This window comes from Pecten maximus, chromosome 6 (genome assembly GCF_902652985.1).
Source record: "Pecten maximus chromosome 6, xPecMax1.1, whole genome shotgun sequence".
NCBI classification, from domain to species: Eukaryota; Metazoa; Mollusca; class Bivalvia; order Pectinida; family Pectinidae; genus Pecten; species Pecten maximus.
In genome coordinates, this window is record NC_047020.1 from 6,325,400 (window position 1) to 6,347,201 (window position 21,802).

General features: G+C 39.4%; 1 protein-coding gene across 1 annotated transcript; it reads left to right on the forward strand.

Moving 5' to 3' along the window:
- The first annotated feature begins 231 nt into the window (after positions 1 to 231).
- LOC117328829 (elastase-1-like) lies at positions 232 to 21,358 on the forward strand. The gene is made up of 7 exons (XM_033886402.1): positions 232 to 578; positions 5,258 to 5,432; positions 5,705 to 5,795; positions 8,289 to 8,505; positions 8,687 to 8,728; positions 9,048 to 9,196; positions 19,807 to 21,358. The coding sequence occupies exons 1-7, from the start codon at positions 500 to 502 to the stop codon at positions 20,038 to 20,040; spliced, it is 987 nt and encodes a 328-aa protein (XP_033742293.1). The 5' UTR covers positions 232 to 499; the 3' UTR covers positions 20,041 to 21,358.
- Positions 21,359 to 21,802: the final 444 nt, after the last annotated feature.

The following is a 21,802-nucleotide window of genomic DNA, read 5'->3' on the forward strand; positions in this document are numbered from 1 at the left end:
ATTAACGAACTGATATTTCAATACAAAAAATACACAGTGTGAGAAGAAACTCCCATTAAAGATAAAGCAGTCCTTTGCTGAAAATCAATACCTTTTATATTGGATAAGTACCATCAAATGTCATTAGCCCGTACTATTTAAACTTTCTCCTGGATCACATCAGTTCTTCACGCTGTCGGGGTCAAGCACAGGTGTGCACATCAATTCGCAACTGTCCGAAGCTGGGGGCAAAAGGCCTTTGACGTCATCGAAAATCTGACAAAATCTTTCCTTCTGTGCCTCAATCCGGTATTATAGTTGACAATATCAGCTCTCGAGTACTTTATTGAACGACAACTTGCGGACAAACGATCGGTGACGCTATTCTTGACCTCTGGCTAACCAGGCAAGGTCACTCGGAATCCCAAAACGCCAGGTTGGACAATAGCGCTAGTCAGTTGAGTTTTCCTTTGGATGGTGACGTTCTTTTGTATTTAAGGTGCATTTTTAAGTATAAACGATGTTTATTTGCCACCACCACGTGGATATTAATGTATTGATAACATCGACAGTTATCCTGGCGTGGACAGTCTGCCAAGGTAAGACCTATCATTTTTTATTCCTTATCATCGAAACCGAAGGATTCCACTCCAGATCACAGGGGCCTGATAATTTACAGTCCGGGTATATGAGGAATACCATGGGGCTGATAAATTTAATGAATGTTAATCCAGCCCCCATACACATGAAAAAGGTGCTGTACTCACTAATCTAAATACACATAGACTGTAACAAAGTTCTGGGTCCCTGTTATTTTTCGGCATAGCCGTATAATATTCTTTTGGTCCCGGATATGACGAGACAGGTGGCGTTACTGGTCAAGATCAAGTATTTGATCGGTCAATGTAGCGGTAAATGCAAAATGCAGATATGCAGTTAAAAACGAAACAAAGTTAAGATTGAATGCAAGCTGAATAAGAGGTTGTATCTTTTCAAATGACACATTGATAAAATTATATTCCTGATTCAAATGCAGTCTTATTATCACCAAAAAAAAATGATTCAAGCTGATATGATTTTGTTATCCGTGCTGAAACGCATTTGTTCGTTAATTTATTTCACCTGCAGTTTTACATTATAACCACCAGAATCAAAACTATGCCGTTTATCTTTTTCGGCATAGCCGTATAATTTCTTTTGGCTCCGGATATGACGCGACAGGTGGCGTTACTGGTCAAGATGAAGTATGTGATTGGTCAATGTAGCGGTAAATGCAAAATGCAGATATGCAGTTAAAAACGAAACAAAATTAAGATTGAATGCAAGCTGAATAAGTGGATGTATCTATTCAAATGACACATTAATAAAATTTTATTCCTGATTCAAATGCAGTCTTATTATCACCAAAAATGATTCAAACTGATATAATTGTGTTATCCGTGCTGAAACGCATTCATTGATTAGTTCGTTAATTTATTTCACACAGTTTTACATTATAACCACCAGCATTAAAACTATGCCGTTTATCTTTTTTAAAGATATTTCTTGTTTAAAGATATTTCTCGTTAGAACTAAAGCCTATTTTCATTACATTACATGACTGTTCAAGTACGTCGACAGCAGAACACATGGGTTTCCAAGATCTCATTTTATACTTCATAATTATTTATAAATTCAAATGAACATTGCAGGAATAATATTTATTTCGCTTTGTTATGGATCTGATATAATCTTACATAGGTTAGTTCCATAGACAGGGATATCTCAACCCTCGTGTCAGAGTTTGGCTGGTCAGTATTAGGCCTGCACAAATATATCTCAACCCTCGTGTAAGAGTAGCTGGTCAGCACGAGGGTAGGACGGGGATATCTCGACCCTCGTGAGAGAGTTTGACTGGTCAACACTAGACCTAGACAGGGATATCTCAACATTCGTGTAAGAGTTTGGCTGGTCAGCACTAAGCCCGAACAGTGATTTCTCTTACCCTGGACAGGGATATCCGCAGTTTTACCGGGATGAGATTTTTGGGGAAAAGACAAGCTACACGTGCTCTTCTTACGTTCTCAACACTCGTATTTCGTCAAGTCAACAATACCATGATGTCACGGCAACAGTACAATGACGTCACGTCGACAATTCAATCACGTCACATCAACATTTCCTTGCATTGATGTAACGTCAATATTATATGGAGATTTCTCTGTCACGTTCTCGAGGTAGAGGATGGATATTTCTCTGTCACGTTCTCGAGGTAGAGGATGGATATTTCTCTGTCACGTTCTCGAGGTAGGGGATGGAGATTTCTCTGTCACGTCATCAAGGTAGAGGATAGAGATTTCTCTTTTCACGTTCTCAAGGTAGAGGATGGAGATTTCTCTGTCACGTCCTCAAGGTAGAGGATGGAGATTTCTCTGTCACGTCTTCAAGGTAGAGGATGGAGATTTCTCTTCTCACGTTCTCAAGATAGAGGATGGAGATTTCTCTGTCACGTCATCAAGGTAGGGGATGGAGATTTCTCTGTCACGTCATCAAGGTAGGGGATGGAGATTTCTCTGTCACGTCCTCAAGGTAGAGGATGGAGATTTCTCTGTCACGTCCTCAAGGTAGAGGATGGAGATTTCTCTGTCACGTCATCAAGGTAGAGGATGGAGATTTCTCTGTCACGTTCTCAAGGTAGAGGATGGAGATTTCTCTGTCACGTCATCAAGGTAGAGGATGGAGATTTCTCTGTCACGTCATCAAGGTAGAGGATGGACATTTTTCTGTCACGTCATCAAGGTAGAGGATGGAGATTTCTCTGTCACGTCATCAAGTTAGAGGATGGACATTTCTCTGTCACGTTCTCAAGGTAGAGGATGGAGATTTTTCTGTCACGTTCTCAACGTAGAGGATGGAGATTTTTCTGTCACGTTCTCAAGGTAGAGGATGGAGATTTCTCTTCTCACGTTCTCAAGGTAGGGGATGGAGATTTCTCTGTCACGTTCTCAAGGTAGAGGATGGACATTTCTCTGTCACGTTCTCGAGGTAGGGGATGGAGATTTCTCTTCTCACGTCCTCGAGGTAGGGGATGGAGATTTCTCTGTCACGTCATCAAGGTAGGGGATGGAGATTTCTCTGTCACGTCCTCAAGGTAGAGGATGGAGATTTCTCTTCTCACGTTCTCAAGGTAGAGGATAGAGATTTCTCTGTCACGTCCTCAAGGTAGAGGATGGAGATTTTTCTGTCACGTCATCAAGGTAGAAGATGGACATTTCTCTGTCACGTCATCAAGGTAGAGGATGGACATTTCTCTGTCACGTTCTCAAGGTAGAGGATGGACATTTCTCTGTCAAGTCATCAAGGTAGGGGATGGAGATTTCTCTGTCACGTCCTCAAGGTAAAGGATGGAGATTTCTCTTCTCACGTTCTCAAGGTAGAGGATGGAGATTTTTCTGTCACGTCATCAGGGTAGAGGATGGAGATTTCTCTGTCACGTCATCAAGGTAGAGGATGGAGATTTTTCTGTCAAGTCATCAAGGTAGAGGATGGAGATTTCTCTGTCACGTCATCAAGGTAGAGGATGGAGATTTCTCTGTCACGTCATCAAGGTAGAGGATGGAGATTTCTCTGTCACGTCATCAAGGTAGAGGATGGAGATTTCTCTGTCACGTTCTCGAGGTAGAGGATGGAGATTTCTCTGTCACGTCCTCGAGGTAGGGGATGGAGATTTCTCTGTCACGTCCTCAAAGTAGAGGAGGGAGATCTCTCTGTCTCGTCCTCAAAGTAGAGTATGGAGATTTCTGTCACTTCCTCAAGGTAGAGGATTGAGATTTCTGTCACTTCCTCAAGGTAGGAGATGGGTATTTCTGTCACTTCCTCAAGGTAGAGGATTGAGATTTCTGTCACTTCCTCGTGATTGAATCGTCGTCGACGTGACGTCATTGTAGTGTGATATTGACGTCATTGGATTGCTGCCCTGCAGGTAGGGTGTAAGAACTGTACCTGCTGCCCCCATTGCATGATCGTAAGAGGCGACTAAATTTGGGATCTTTTCTTTCTTAACAACTTTCTTCTTCCTAACGTCTCCCTTGACACTGCCTCACTTTTGGTCTTTAGTTGAGCGTTCGCCCCTGTGAGGAAGGCTTTGGGCTCTGTCCCCTGGCCGAGACATACCAGAGTCTTAAAAAATGGTAGTTGCTGCTCCTGCTTAGCGCTCAGCATACAAGGAGTGGGACGACTGGTTCGCCCGTTGTCAGCATAATGTGACCGGGTGGGGTGTCCTGCTGGGTGTCTTCGGCAGTATGCTTCAGTGAGGTAGCACTATAAATCGGCAAAAGTTCCGGACTATCACTAGGAGACTTCAACACGAACATACCGCAGCCTCCCGGGACACACATCCGCACTCAACACAGGCATGCATGTCACACGCACGGGAGGCCGTCCTTAAATGACCTTAGCTGTTAATAGGACGTTAAATAAAATAAACCAAACCAAACCAAATAATTGGATTGTTATTGTCTTGATATCCGTCATTCCCTAGGACAGAGAAATCCCACCCTAGAGGGCGACAGATAGAACTGGTAACAAATATGTGAGTGATGAAGGAGTTATCTCATCCCGAGCAGGATCACCGTGTGAAGTATGCGATATTAAAGAACCTTTCACCTCCTTGGAAGTGAGACAGGGGGATCTCAACCCGAGGGCAAAACAATCTTATGTAACCAAAAGCGAAGCTTGCCGAGGTTTTAGACCCCCCCCCCCCCCCCCCCCCCCCCCCCCCCCCCCCCCCCTCATTCCTGAGGGAATAAATGATAATGTTTATATTACCATGTTTACCCTCGTATGTATTTAATATTGCCGTTACATCAATGTAACACAATGTCGACGTGACGTGATTGTATTGCTGCCGCGACGTGATACAATTGTTGATAATGTGCAAAGAGCACGCGTAGCTTGTGTCAACCCTATGGGGATATTAATAGAATCTTTAACACCCTTGGGTTAGTCTCAACCCGAGGGGGAGATTCTTAAGTTACCAAACACGAGGCTTGCTGAGTGTTTCGCAGCTTAAGTGTCTTACCCCGAGAGTTGGGATTCCCCTGTCTCACTTCCATTGAGGTGAATGATTATTTTCTCTCGACTTATAGGTGACTGGTGTCTACACCAGATGAATGATGTCCTTTAGCTAACTAGTCTCACCTTCTCATGATGAAAACATTGACTGAAGGACACATACGAGGGACTGTCAATTAAAATATACAAATATTTAATTGAATTTTATTATGTTCTCTATCGGTAGGAGCGCCCACCGAAACACCGCGTGTCCTGATGATTGTTGGCGGTAAGGATTCCCGCAGTTCCTCTTGGCCGTGGCAGGCAGGGTTGTTGGTGTCGAGGGAAGGATTCGTGTGTGGAGGCACGCTGATAGAGTACGATACTGTCCTCACAGCGGCACACTGTGTCCGCGGACTCACGTGAGTACAATTCTTTACCATAAAGTGCTGTTTGGAAAGCGACTCATTATTTTTTCAATACTTGATTACATGCATTATCTTCATTCTTTGAAGTTGACCGGGAAACCATTCCTTACGTCTCTCCCCTCCCCTTTCACTACGTACTGATAGGAGAATGGTCACTTCCTTATAAAAAAAGAAAACCGAATGTTAAAAGATATGACAATGTTTCTATGTCAAATTGTGAATTTACTTGAATGCGAAATATATCGCGCATTTGTCTTTTTGACCAGATCTGACAGATTAACAGTGGTTTTGGGGGACTACAACCGAGACATCCCGGATGGTACGGAGCAGTTTATCGGAGTGATGCATACGTCATTGGTCAGTACTATGATACTAGTAATCTAATGTCAGACAATATGTGTGTTGTCATGGATTTCGTATAAACTACCAAGCATGAGTGATGTAATACTATGCAGTTCTGTTGCGTCAGTCTGTGGTAGACTTGAATTAGGTTCCGTGTTTCCCTTCTCCCATCCAGTTTCCATGATATGTTTATCTTTGTTTCACCAGCTACAAGTTTGGTGTGATCATATAAATCAATTATATCCAGTGCATGTCGCTATTTAGAAACCACTTAAAACGAAAACAGATTTATATAGGATTACGAGAACAAACACCTTGGCTACTTTCAATACCAGTAGGTCACATGGCATAAGTTATTCAGGCGAGAAATTTGACATTTCCTTCTCACTTGAAATATATCGACACAACTTTCGCATCCAAACCCTGTTTGCCAAATAAATTGGCAAAATTTGAATTTTAAAATTCATTATTATCGAACCACGACAAAACATTCAATTCGTCAAGAAGCAAAACGAAACGATAAAGGTAAACTTTAAATCTAACAACGCAGAAGTTTTCAAAAAGCCATTCTCTCTATCGGAGCTAATAGACTCTCACAAGTCTCACGATACCCCAACAGGACCTAACGATATCCTATACCAATAAGACGTTTACCTGACTCACAAGTCCCACGATACCTCGGCAGGACCTGACGATATCCTATACCAATAAGACGTTTACCTGACTCACAAGTCTCACGATACCTCGGCAGGACCTGACGATATCCTATACCAATAAGACGTTTACCTGACTCACAAGTCCCACGATACCTCGGCAGGACCTGACGATATCCTATACCAATAAGACGTTTACCTGACTCACAAGTCCCACGATACCCCAACAGGACCTGACGATATCCTATACCAATAAGACGTTTACCTGACTCACAAGTCTCACGATACCTCGGCAGGACCTAACGATATCCTATACCAATAAGACGTTTACCTGACTCACAAGTCCCACGATACCCCGACAGGACCTGACGATATCCTATACCAATAAGACGTTTACCTGACTCACAAGTCTCACGATACCTCGGCAGGACCTAACGATATCCTATACCAATAAGACGTTTACCTGACTCACAAGTCTCACGATACCTCGGCAGGACCTGACGATATCCTATACCAATAAGACGTTTACCCGACTCACAAGTCTCACGATACCTCGGCAGGACCTGACGATATCCTATACCAATAAAACGTTTACCTGACTCACAAGTCTCACGATACCTCGGCAGGACCTAACGATATCCTATACCAATAAGACGTTTACCTGACTCACAAGTCCCACGATACCTCGTCAGGACCTGACGATATCCTATACCAATTAAACATTTACCTGACTCACAAGTCCCACGATACCTCGACAGGACCTGACGATATCCTATACCAATAAAACGTTTACCTGAAACAAGATACAGCCATGCACCAGGAAGCTATCGTCATCCCCATTCCGTAACTTGGCAAGGACGCAACTGACCCAGACAACTATTGTCCTATTTCACTAGCTAGCTACATATGTAAACTCTGAAATACATGATAAGTAATCTGATTCCTTGAATAAAACAGCGATTTATCAATCCTTCAGAGGGCTTTAGAAACCGTAGACACCGTAGATTTTCAAAAAGGGAAGACATACCTGTAGACTTTGCATGTGACTCCCCATTCACGGTTGCACATTGTGTCATCGAATGCTTAGATAAAATAAAATACATCTCCAAGAGTCTATGGAATGTTAGAATTTTCGGAACAACCAATAGCGCGTACTCCCTTTCGCGCTATGCAAACTTTTCATGCGCTTTCATCTTGAACGTGGACTTTGATTAATGATAATAATTTTTAAAAAAATGTTCAAACATTTCAGTTTTTTCCGCTGATCTTGTGCTGTACGACGACATTTGGAATAGTTATGTCTTAGTAAAAATGACATTGTGTTACTGAGTAATGCAGTCGCCATGGAAAAAGTCAGGGCCTTTTTTGTTGTTTGGGATACAGCTGTATCCAACCGAATGTATGCATGACAAAGTTTACTGCTTTTACGGGTACGAATTGTCTTTCTCCAAATACATGACATTGCCGGTAAAGTTTATGCTTCCTACGGTACGAATCGTCTTTCTCCAGGTATATGGTTGGTTAACTTTTTGCTCTTGGGGGTTCGAATCGTCTTTCTCCAAATACATGACATTATTGGTATTTTTTTTTGTTTTTAGGGGTACGAATAGTCTTTCTCCAAATACATGACATTATTGGTAAACTTTTTGTTTTTAGGGGTACGAATTGTCTTCTTTCCATATACATGACATTGTTGGTAAAGTCTACTGGTTATAGGGGTACAAATCTTCTTTATAATGTGTATGTCATAAATGTAAGATACAGTGATATGTAAGATATGTAATAGAACATTCGATAAATATATATGATGTCAGTGTTTGGGGGCATTGATCATGTTTTGTATTACTATTGACAGCATCCCCTTTATAATGGGGACTTCCTGGGAGGTTACGACATCGCCCTACTCCACTTGAAAACCAACGCTACCGATACCCCGGGGGTGAGGCCGATCCCCGCCCTCGCCAAACGCAATCAGAGAATATCACATAGCGACTGTTACATCACGGGATGGGGGGTCGTGAAACAGGAGATGAAAGAGGAGGAGGACAAAGGTGATGAAAAGGAAGAGGACGGTAGGTCATCTACCCTGTATTTCAGTCCCTTGATAAGCCTTTGAAATCTCTTTTGTTGTACATGTATTTTCACACATTTTATACTATACACAGTTACAATACAATACAAATAATATCTGTGATTTGCAATAAATCTGCACTTGAAATAATTAGTCACTTTGGTATCTTTCTTTTATTTTAGAAACACCTCCATGCAATCAAATGAAAAGCATACCAAATGAAGGTAATATTGCTTGGCTTTGAAATGTATAATTATAGCATTCCAATAACGCATATCTATATGTATATGTTAAGTAATGGCCAGTTATTCTAATTCGTTACTGAATAGACTTACAAAGTTGAAAATATGTCATACCTTATCAAGATGACAATGTTCGGATTTAAACATACGAATTAGATATGCATACTTGTAAACTGGAGGACATCTTTATATTTCTACCTAAAGAAAGTAATGTATTGACATCCTCCATGTTGGGATAAACTCGACCTCCTTACTTTACTAAATTTGGAATAACACGTGTTCCTATTATTGACATTCGCAGTGGGAGACTACGGAAAACTCGCCACTCGCCTGCAGGAAGCCAACATCAACATAATCAGTAACAGCAAATGCAATTCGAAAAAGTTCTGGGACGGGATTGTCAGAACCACGAGTCTCTGTGCCTTCCACAAAAATACGGCAGCTTGCGAGGTAAGTTACACTGTACAATGTATGTAGGAAACTTACTTTACATCATAGTCTAAATGTTTGGGAGATGTAACGTGGTCCCCAGTATTTATCCAGCGGGGCTTCAAGACATCTCAGTATCGTTGATGTAACGGTTTGATGTGGCAAGGGGTTCCATATTTTACTACAGTAACCTCCTTTATGTCTGACAAGGAGTTCCATGTTTGACTACAGTAACTACCTTTATGTCTGACAAGGAGTTCCATGTTTGACTACAATAACTACCTTTATGACTGACAAGGAGTCCATGTTTGACTAGTGACTACCTTTATGTCTGACAAGGAGTTCCATGTTTGACTACAGTAACTACCTTTATGTCTAACGTGGAGTTCCATGTTTGACTACAGTAACTACCTTTATGTCTGACAAGGAGTTCCGTGTTTGACTACAGTAACTACCTTTATGTCTGACAAGATGTTCCATGTTTGACTACAGTGACTACCTTTATGTCTGACAAGGAGTTCCATGTTTGACTACAGTAACTACCTTTATGTCTGACAAGGAGTTCCATGTTTGACTACAGTAACTACCTTTATGTCTGACAAGATGTTCCATGTTTGACTACAGTAACTACCTTTATGTCTGACAAGGAGTTCCATGTTTGACTACAGTAACTACCTTTATGTCTGACAAGAAGTTCCATGTTTGACTACAGTAACTACCTTTATGTCTGACAAGGAGTTCCATGTTTGACTACAATAACTACCTTTATGTCTGACAAGGAGTTCCATGTTTGACTACAGTAACTACCTTTATGTCTGACAAGGAGTTCCATGTTTGACTACAGTAACTACCTTTATGTCTGACAAGATGTTCCATGTTTGACTACAGTAACTACCTTTATGTCTGACAAGGAGTTCCATGTTTGACTACAGTAACTACCTTTATGTCTGACAAGGAGTTCCATGTTTGACTACAGTAACTACCTTTATGTCTGACAAGGAGTTCCATGTTTGACTACAATAACTACCTTTATGACTGACAAGGAGTCCATGTTTGACTAGTGACTACCTTTATGTCTGACAAGGAGTCCATGTTTGACTACAGTAACTACCTTTATGTCTGACAAGGAGTTCCATGTTTGACTACAGTAACTACCTTTATGTCTGACAAGAAGTTCCATGTTTGACTACAGTAACTACCTTTATGTCTGACAAGATGTTCCATGTTTGACTACAGTAACTACCTTTATGTCTGACAAGGAGTCCATGTTTGACTACAGTAACTACCTTTATGTCTGACAAGGAGTTCCATGTTTGACTACATTAACTACCTTTATGTCTGACAAGGAGTTCCATGTTTGACTACAATAACTACCTTTATGTCTGACAAGGAGTTCCATGTTTGACTACAGTAACTACCTTTATATCTGACAAGGAGTTCCATGTTTGACTACAGTAACTACCTTTATGTCTGACAAGGAGTTCTGTGTTTGACTACAGTAACTACCTTTATGTCTGACAAGGAGTTCCAGGTTTGACTACAGTAACTACCTTTATGTCTGACAAGATGTTCCATGTTTGACTACAGTAACTACCTTTATGTCTGACAAGGAGTCCATGTTTGACTACAGTAACTACCGTTATGTCTGACAAGGAGTTCCATGTTTGACTACAGTAACTACCTTTATGTCTGACAAGGAGTTCCATGTTTGACTACAGTAACTAGCTTTATGTCTGACAAGGAGTTCCATGTTAGACTACAGTAACTACCTTTATGTCTGACAAGATGTTCATGTTTGACTACAGTAACTACCTTTATGTCTGACAAGGAGTTCCATGTTTGACTACAGTAACTACCTTTATGTCTGACAAGATGTTCCATGTTTGACTACAATAACTACATTTATGTCTGACAAGGAGTTCCATGTTTGACTACAATAACTACCTTTATGTCTGACAAGGAGTTCCATGTTTGACTACAGTAACTACCTTTATGTCTGACAAGATGTTCCATGTTTGACTACAATAACTACATTTATGTCTGACAAGATGTTCCATGTTTGACTACAGTAACTACCTTTATGTCTGACAAGATGTTCCATGTTTGACTACAGTAACTACCTTTATGTCTGACAAGATGTTCCATGTTTGACTACAGTAACTACCTTTATGTCTGACAAGGAGTTCCATGTTTGACTACAGTAACTACCTTTATGTCTGACAAGGAGTTCCATGTTTGACTACAGTAACTACCTTTATGTCTGACAAGGAGTTCCATGTTTGACTACAATAACTACCTTTATGACTGACAAGGAGTCCATGTTTGACTAGTGACTACCTTTATGTCTGACAAGGAGTCCATGTTTGACTACAGTAACTACCTTTATGTCTGACAAGGAGTTCCATGTTTGACTACAGTAACTACCTTTATGTCTGACAAGAAGTTCCATGTTTGACTACAGTAACTACCTTTATGTCTGACAAGATGTTCCATGTTTGACTACAGTAACTACCTTTATGTCTGACAAGGAGTCCATGTTTGACTACAGTAACTACCTTTATGTCTGACAAGGAGTTCCATGTTTGACTACATTAACTACCTTTATGTCTGACAAGGAGTTCCATGTTTGACTACAATAACTACCTTTATGTCTGACAAGGAGTTCCATGTTTGACTACAGTAACTACCTTTATATCTGACAAGGAGTTCCATGTTTGACTACAGTAACTACCTTTATGTCTGACAAGGAGTTCTGTGTTTGACTACAGTAACTACCTTTATGTCTGACAAGGAGTTCCAGGTTTGACTACAGTAACTACCTTTATGTCTGACAAGATGTTCCATGTTTGACTACAGTAGCTACCTTTATGTCTGACAAGGAGTCCATGTTTGACTACAGTAACTACCGTTATGTCTGACAAGGAGTTCCATGTTTGACTACAGTAACTACCTTTATGTCTGACAAGGAGTTCCATGTTTGACTACAGTAACTAGCTTTATGTCTGACAAGGAGTTCCATGTTAGACTACAGTAACTACCTTTATGTCTGACAAGATGTTCATGTTTGACTACAGTAACTACCTTTATGTCTGACAAGGAGTTCCATGTTTGACTACAGTAACTACCTTTATGTCTGACAAGATGTTCCATGTTTGACTACAATAACTACATTTATGTCTGACAAGGAGTTCCATGTTTGACTACAATAACTACCTTTATGTCTGACAAGGAGTTCCATGTTTGACTACAGTAACTACCTTTATGTCTGACAAGATGTTCCATGTTTGACTACAATAACTACATTTATGTCTGACAAGATGTTCCATGTTTGACTACAGTAACTACCTTTATGTCTGACAAGATGTTCCATGTTTGACTACAGTAACTACCTTTATGTCTGACAAGATGTTCCATGTTTGACTACAGTAACTACCTTTATGTCTGACAAGGAGTTCCATGTTTGACTACAGTAACTACCTTTATGTCTAACGTGGAGTTCCATGTTTGACTACAGTAACTAACTTCATGTCTGACAAGGAGTTCGATGTTTGACTAGTAACTACCTTTATGTCTGACAAGGAGTTCCATGTTTGACTACAGTAACTACCTTTATGTCTGACAAGGAGTTCCATGTTTGATTAGTAACTACCTTTATGTCTGACAAGGAGTTCTGTGTTTGACTACAGTAACTACCTTTATGTCTGACAAGTAGTTCATGTTTGACTACAGTAACTACCTTTATGTCTGACAAGATGTTCCATGTTTGACTACAGTAACTACCTTTATGTCTGACAAGGAGTTCCATGTTTGACTACAGTAACTACCTTTATGTCTGACAAGAAGTTCCATGTTTGACTACAGTAACTACCTTTATGTCTGACAAGGAGTTCCATGTTTGACTACAATAACTACCTTTATGTCTGACAAGGAGTTCCATGTTTGACTACAGTAACTACCTTTATGTCTGACAAGGAGTTCCATGTTTGACTACAGTAACTACCTTTATGTCTGACAAGATGTTCCATGTTTGACTACAGTAACTACCTTTATGTCTGACAAGGAGTTCCATGTTTGACTACAGTAACTACCTTTATGTCTGACAAGGAGTTCCATGTTTGACTACAGTAACTACCTTTATGTCTGACAAGGAGTTCCATGTTTGACTACAATAACTACCTTTATGACTGACAAGGAGTCCATGTTTGACTAGTGACTACCTTTATGTCTGACAAGGAGTCCATGTTTGACTACAGTAACTACCTTTATGTCTGACAAGGAGTTCCATGTTTGACTACAGTAACTACCTTTATGTCTGACAAGAAGTTCCATGTTTGACTACAGTAACTACCTTTATGTCTGACAAGATGTTCCATGTTTGACTACAGTAACTACCTTTATGTCTGACAAGGAGTCCATGTTTGACTACAGTAACTACCTTTATGTCTGACAAGGAGTTCCATGTTTGACTACATTAACTACCTTTATGTCTGACAAGGAGTTCCATGTTTGACTACAATAACTACCTTTATGTCTGACAAGGAGTTCCATGTTTGACTACAGTAACTACCTTTATATCTGACAAGGAGTTCCATGTTTGACTACAGTAACTACCTTTATGTCTGACAAGGAGTTCTGTGTTTGACTACAGTAACTACCTTTATGTCTGACAAGGAGTTCCAGGTTTGACTACAGTAACTACCTTTATGTCTGACAAGATGTTCCATGTTTGACTACAGTAACTACCTTTATGTCTGACAAGGAGTCCATGTTTGACTACAGTAACTACCGTTATGTCTGACAAGGAGTTCCATGTTTGACTACAGTAACTACCTTTATGTCTGACAAGGAGTTCCATGTTTGACTACAGTAACTACCTTTATGTCTGACAAGGAGTTCCATGTTAGACTACAGTAACTACCTTTATGTCTGACAAGATGTTCATGTTTGACTACAGTAACTACCTTTATGTCTGACAAGGAGTTCCATGTTTGACTACAGTAACTACCTTTATGTCTGACAAGATGTTCCATGTTTGACTACAATAACTACATTTATGTCTGACAAGGAGTTCCATGTTTGACTACAATAACTACCTTTATGTCTGACAAGGAGTTCCATGTTTGACTACAGTAACTACCTTTATGTCTGACAAGATGTTCCATGTTTGACTACAATAACTACATTTATGTCTGACAAGATGTTCCATGTTTGACTACAGTAACTACCTTTATGTCTGACAAGATGTTCCATGTTTGACTACAGTAACTACCTTTATGTCTGACAAGATGTTCCATGTTTGACTACAGTAACTACCTTTATGTCTGACAAGGAGTTCCATGTTTGACTACAGTAACTACCTTTATGTCTGACAAGGAGTTCCATGTTTGACTACAGTAACTACCTTTATGTCTGACAAGGAGTTCCATGTTTGACTACAATAACTACCTTTATGACTGACAAGGAGTCCATGTTTGACTAGTGACTACCTTTATGTCTGACAAGGAGTCCATGTTTGACTACAGTAACTACCTTTATGTCTGACAAGGAGTTCCATGTTTGACTACAGTAACTACCTTTATGTCTGACAAGAAGTTCCATGTTTGACTACAGTAACTACCTTTATGTCTGACAAGATGTTCCATGTTTGACTACAGTAACTACCTTTATGTCTGACAAGGAGTCCATGTTTGACTACAGTAACTACCTTTATGTCTGACAAGGAGTTCCATGTTTGACTACATTAACTACCTTTATGTCTGACAAGGAGTTCCATGTTTGACTACAATAACTACCTTTATGTCTGACAAGGAGTTCCATGTTTGACTACAGTAACTACCTTTATATCTGACAAGGAGTTCCATGTTTGACTACAGTAACTACCTTTATGTCTGACAAGGAGTTCTGTGTTTGACTACAGTAACTACCTTTATGTCTGACAAGGAGTTCCAGGTTTGACTACAGTAACTACCTTTATGTCTGACAAGATGTTCCATGTTTGACTACAGTAACTACCTTTATGTCTGACAAGGAGTCCATGTTTGACTACAGTAACTACCGTTATGTCTGACAAGGAGTTCCATGTTTGACTACAGTAACTACCTTTATGTCTGACAAGGAGTTCCATGTTTGACTACAGTAACTAGCTTTATGTCTGACAAGGAGTTCCATGTTAGACTACAGTAACTACCTTTATGTCTGACAAGATGTTCATGTTTGACTACAGTAACTACCTTTATGTCTGACAAGGAGTTCCATGTTTGACTACAGTAACTACCTTTATGTCTGACAAGATGTTCCATGTTTGACTACAATAACTACATTTATGTCTGACAAGGAGTTCCATGTTTGACTACAATAACTACCTTTATGTCTGACAAGGAGTTCCATGTTTGACTACAGTAACTACCTTTATGTCTGACAAGATGTTCCATGTTTGACTACAATAACTACATTTATGTCTGACAAGATGTTCCATGTTTGACTACAGTAACTACCTTTATGTCTGACAAGATGTTCCATGTTTGACTACAGTAACTACCTTTATGTCTGACAAGATGTTCCATGTTTGACTACAGTAACTACCTTTATGTCTGACAAGGAGTTCCATGTTTGACTACAGTAACTACCTTTATGTCTAACGTGGAGTTCCATGTTTGACTACAGTAACTAACTTCATGTCTGACAAGGAGTTCGATGTTTGACTAGTAACTACCTTTATGTCTGACAAGGAGTTCCATGTTTGACTACAGTAACTACCTTTATGTCTGACAAGGAGTTCCATGTTTGATTAGTAACTACCTTTATGTCTGACAAGGAGTTCTGTGTTTGACTACAGTAACTACCTTTATGTCTGACAAGTAGTTCATGTTTGACTACAGTAACTACCTTTATGTCTGACAAGATGTTCCATGTTTGACTACAGTAACTACCTTTATGTCTGACAAGGAGTTCCATGTTTGACTACAGTAACTACCTTTATGTCTAACGTGGAGTTCCATGTTTGACTACAGTAACTACCTTTATGTCTGACAAGATGTTCCATGTTTGACTACAGTAACTACCTTTATGTCTGACAAGATGTTCCATGTTTGACTACAGTAACTACCTTTATGTCTGACAAGGAGTTCCATGTTTGACTACAGTAACTACCTTTATGTCTGACAAGGAGTTCCAGGTTTGACTACAGTAACTACCTTCATGTCTGACAAGATGTTCCATGTTTGACTACAGTAACTACCTTTATGTCTGACAAGGAGTCCATGTTTGACTACAGTAACTACCGTTATGTCTGACAAGGAGTTCCATGTTTGACTACAGTAACTACCTTTATGTCTGACAAGGAGTTCCATGTTTGACTACAGTAACTAGCTTTATGTCTGACAAGGAGTTCCATGTTAGACTACAGTAACTACCTTTATGTCTGACAAGATGTTCATGTTTGACTACAGTAACTACCTTTATGTCTGACAAGGAGTTCCATGTTTGACTACAGTAACTACCTTTATGTCTGACAAGATGTTCCATGTTTGACTACAATAACTACATTTATGTCTGACAAGGAGTTCCATGTTTGACTACAATAACTACCTTTATGTCTGACAAGATGTTCCATGTTTGACTACAATAACTACATTTATGTCTGACAAGATGTTCCATGTTTGACTACAGTAACTACCTTTATGTCTGACAAGATGTTCCATGTTTGACTACAGTAACTACCTTTATGTCTGACAAGATGTTCCATGTTTGACTACAGTAACTACCTTTATGTCTGACAAGGAGTTCCATGTTTGACTACAGTAACTACCTTTATGTCTAACGTGGAGTTCCATGTTTGACTACAGTAACTAACTTCATGTCTGACAAGGAGTTCGATGTTTGACTAGTAACTACCTTTATGTCTGACAAGGAGTTCCATGTTTGACTACAGTAACTACCTTTATGTCTGACAAGGAGTTCCATGTTTGACTAGTAACTACCTTTATGTCTGACAAGGAGTTCTGTGTTTGACTACAGTAACTACCTTTATGTCTGACAAGTAGTTCATGTTTGACTACAGTAACTACCTTTATGTCTGACAAGATGTTCCATGTTTGACTACAGTAACTACCTTTATGTCTGACAAGGAGTTCCATGTTTGACTACAGTAACTACCTTTATGTCTAACGTGGAGTTCCATGTTTGACTACAGTAACTACCTTTATGTCTGACAAGATGTTCCATGTTTGACTACAGTAACTACCTTTATGTCTGACAAGATGTTCCATGTTTGACTACAGTAACTACCTTTATGTCTGACAAGGAGTTCCATGTTTGACTACAGTAACTACCTTTATGTCTAACGTGGAGTTCCATGTTTGACTACAGTAACTACTTTTATGTCTGACAAGATGTTCCATGTTTGACTACAGTAACTACCTTTATGTCTGACAAGAAGTTCCATGTTTGACTACAGTAACTACCTTTATGTCTGACAAGATGTTCCATGTTTGACTACAGTAACTACCTTGATGTCTGACAAGATGTTCCATGTTTGACTACAGTAACTACCTTTATGTCTGACAAGATGTTCCATGTTTGACTACAGTAACTACCATTATGTCTGACAAGGAGTTCCATGTTTGACTACAGTAACTACCTTTATGTCTGACAAGATGTTCCATGTTTGACTACAGTAACTACCTTTATGTCTGACAAGATGTTCCATGTTTGACTACAGTAACTACCTTTATGTCTGACAAGATGTTCCATGTTTGACTACAGTAACTACCTTTATGTCTGACAAGGAGTTCCATGTTTGACTAGTGACTACCTTTATGTCTGACAAGGAGTTCCATGTTTGACTACAGTAACTACCTTTATGTCTGACAAGGAGTCCATGTTTGACTACAGTAACTACCATTATGTCTGACAAGGAGTTCCATGTTTGACTACAGTAACTACCTTTATGTCTGACAAGGAGTTCCATGTTTGACTAGTGACTACCTTTATGTCTGACAAGGAGTTCCATGTTTGACTACAGTAACTACCTTTATGTCTGACAAGGAGTCCATGTTTGACTACAGTAACTACCATTATGTCTGACAAGGAGTTCCATGTTTGACTACAGTAACTACCTTTATGTCTAACGTGGAGTTCCATGTTTGACTACAGTAACTACCTTTATGTCTGACAAGGAGTCCATGTTTGACTACAGTAACTACCATTATGTCTAACAAGGAGTTCCATGTTTGACTACAGTAACTACCTTTATGTCTAACGTGGAGTTCCATGTTTGACTACAATAACTACCTTTATGTCTGACAAGGAGTCCATGTTTGACTACAGTAACTACCTTTATGTCTGACAAGATGTTCCATGTTTGACTACAGTAACTACCTTTATGTCTGACAAGGAGTCCATGTTTGACTACAGTAACTACCATTATGTCTGACAAGGAGTTCCATGTTTGACTACAGTAACTACCTTTATGTCTGACAAGGAGTCCATGTTTGACTACAGTAACTACCATTATGTCTGACAAGAAGTTCCATGTTTGACTACAGTAACTACCTTTATGTCTGACAAGATGTTCATGTTTGACTACAGTAACTACCATTATGTCTGACAAGGAGTTCCATGTTTGACTACAGTAGCTACCTTTATGTCTGACAAGGAGTCCATGTTTGACTACAGTAACTACCTTTATATCTGACAAGGAGTTCCATGTTTGACTACAGTAACTACCTTTATGTCTAACGTGGAGTTCCATGTTTGACTACAGTAACTACCTTTATGTCTGACAAGGAGTCCATGTTTGACTACAATAACTACCTTTATGTCTGACAAGGAGTTCCATGTTTGACTACAGTAACTACCTTTATGTCTAACGCGGAGTTCCATGTTTGACTACAGTAACAACCTTTATGCCTATTCCCTTACCTTTATTTTACAAGAGACAGATTATGATTTTTCTTGTGGTTTATATTGAGGAATCCTTCCGTTACAGAAATGTCGTATTAGCCTATATATTTGCATACATCATATATCTCCCTCAGTCTGTCTTGATTAGTACCGTTAATCTCAGTATAGACTTTGTCGCTCTGCACGGTTTCAATTTCGTCCATGTCCGTCAGCAGGTATACATACCATATGCTGGCTCCGAATTCCAGATATATCGATAGAACTGTATACAAGAGGTTAAAAGTACATGTGTACTTTCATAATATGTGCACGTTCTTCTAATTGATCCCACGTCTGTTTGCTTTGTTGACCGATCCATGCACAAATGGTCCCAAACGTTTGGTTTTATGTAATTATTCCGAGAACCCTTTCTTTGCTAACGTTTTCCAACTTAACATGCTCCCTTTCCATGAGAATGCATAAAGGTAGGTATCTACACTTTCACCTATCATAGTTGTTTTACATCTCATCTAAAAGGAAATTCAACAACCATTGTTTCCTGTAAGTCATTGATATGAATTACAGATAAGGGCGACCCGAGGCCACACCACTAGTTACATCCGTCCATTTTCTGTTTTGGTGTCTTTGATGACCCATCTGGTCCTTCTCTCTACACCTTGTACTACGCCATTTTCTGTTTTTGGTTCCTTCTCTCTACACCTTGTACGATGTTATTTCTCTTTCACCAGGGCGATTCCGGTGGTCCGTTGGTGTGTAAGAGGAAGGGATCGTTTGTTCTTCTTGGCACGACGTCGTGGGGGGCCATATCATGTCAGGAATACCCAACAGTCTTCACAAAGGTCGCCATCTTCCGACGCTGGATCCTAAACCGAATACAGGAGAAGAGACATCTTGGCCAGCTATCTTCCGTGAATAAGGAACTCTGTGATCGTGTCACGGAAAACGAGAAACAATCGAAATAACAACTTACAGATAGAATAGAATCCTGTTAATCTTAATGCGAAAATGTCTGTAAAAATAATGGAAGAGTCCAGAAAGAATTTTTTTTTTTTGCTTAGATATTTTCAAATATTCCTAAATGACAGAAAATTCGTATGAACGAAATGTGATATCCAGAGTTCTATTATAAATGAAACGCATGATATTATGTCTTCTCCGACGGTTGCATTAGATGAATCACCCGGCTTTGGCTGGGTGTCTTGTCCCAAATGACTTTTACAGCAGATTTGATTGACGTTGGTCGTGCTAGTGTCTAGGCCAACGATCATGCGGCATTGTGAATATAAATCGTCTGCGACAGCTGGTCACTTTTCTTTGATATTCGTTGCTTTTGTATACTCAAAGGGGTGGATTTAATGAGATTGTTTAATTTAAGAAAAGTGATCGTAATACTAATTCTCAGATATCAAAAAACTACAGTATAACCAATGGACATTATTGAAACTGTTTGTTGGGGAAAGTGTGTTCCTGGAAATTGATATATGTCCTGTAGACATGTCTGGCTGGTGTACATTTTTTCTGGAAATGTCCTCTCTCAGTTTCACTTCCAACAAAATGTAATCATGATATAGGTGTATTTTGTCTGGATATGTCCTCTCACAGGTTCACTTCGAACAACTTGTACTCATGATATAGGTGTATTTTGTCTGGATATGTCCTCTCACAGGTTCACTTCGAACAACTTGTACTCATGATATAGGTGTATTTTGTCTGGATATGTCCTCCACAGGTTCACTTCGAACAACTTGTACTCATGATATAGGTGTATTTTGTCTGGATATGTCCTCTCACAGGTTCACTTCGAACAACTTGTACTCATGATATAGGTGTATTTTGTCTGGATATGTCCTCTCACAGGTTCACTTCGAACAACTTGTACTCATGATATAGGTGTATTTTGTCTGGAGATGTCCTCCACAGGTTCACTTCGAACAATTTGTTATCATGATATAGGTGTATTTTCTTTTGTAGCGTCTGACTCAACAGATTTTGGAAAAGTTAAGAATCTTTGTCAACATTTGTTTTTGTAGAGATTTTCTGACTTAAAATTATCTCAATAAAATTTGGTAGGATATATTGCAGATTTATTATAGTTTTGTAAGCAGCAGTGATGGAACAATGTTTCAGGTTGTAACTCACATCTACTGCACTGTGATGCAAGAACCTGTTAACTTCAAACTTTTGCATTAGACGGACGTATATTGTTGGTATTTGCTTCTTCCGCCCTCCTTTATTTTCAGTCACCTAGCTTAATATCTAACATGCACCATACAAAATTGTTATAAGAACTTATCATCTGTATGAAAAATAATTATATTGTACGAAATTTGCAACTTGTATAGTTTTTATTGAGTAACAAATCAAGTTAAACATGAAAGCGAAAATATTTGAGACTGACGATAAAGAATAAAATCAATACACATAAAGTACGAGGTGTGTAAAGAAGGAAGTAATACAGTGGTCCGCTGTCAGATGTAAATCTCCCGTTGGTTGACAAATATATCCTTGTCCCCCTAAATAATGTGTACTTATATCAAATACTCTTCGTTGTTTATAACCCTCTCGGCGTATGTCTAGCGTTCACGTCGGCCATAACGGAGACACGAGAACGTATAAATTGATATTCTTTTTTGATGTCTAAAAAATGTCATTGCAGTATATAACAATAATGGGCTTCACGTGTTTGTGTAAAACTGTTATTTGCATAGCTTATACGTATTAAAT

What these genes read in the sequence shown, in the direction of transcription:
- LOC117328829 (XM_033886402.1), top strand. Translation starts at nt 500, where the DNA reads ATGTTTATTTGCCACCACCACGTGGATATTAATGTATTGATAACATCG. An exon ending in GAAAAGCATACCAAATGAAG is followed by an intron (nt 8,729 to 9,047) that starts GTAATATTGCTT and finishes TGACATTCGCAG; the next exon opens with TGGGAGACTACGGAAAACTC. An exon ending in AAAATACGGCAGCTTGCGAG is followed by an intron (nt 9,197 to 19,806) that starts GTAAGTTACACT and finishes CTCTTTCACCAG; the next exon opens with GGCGATTCCGGTGGTCCGTT.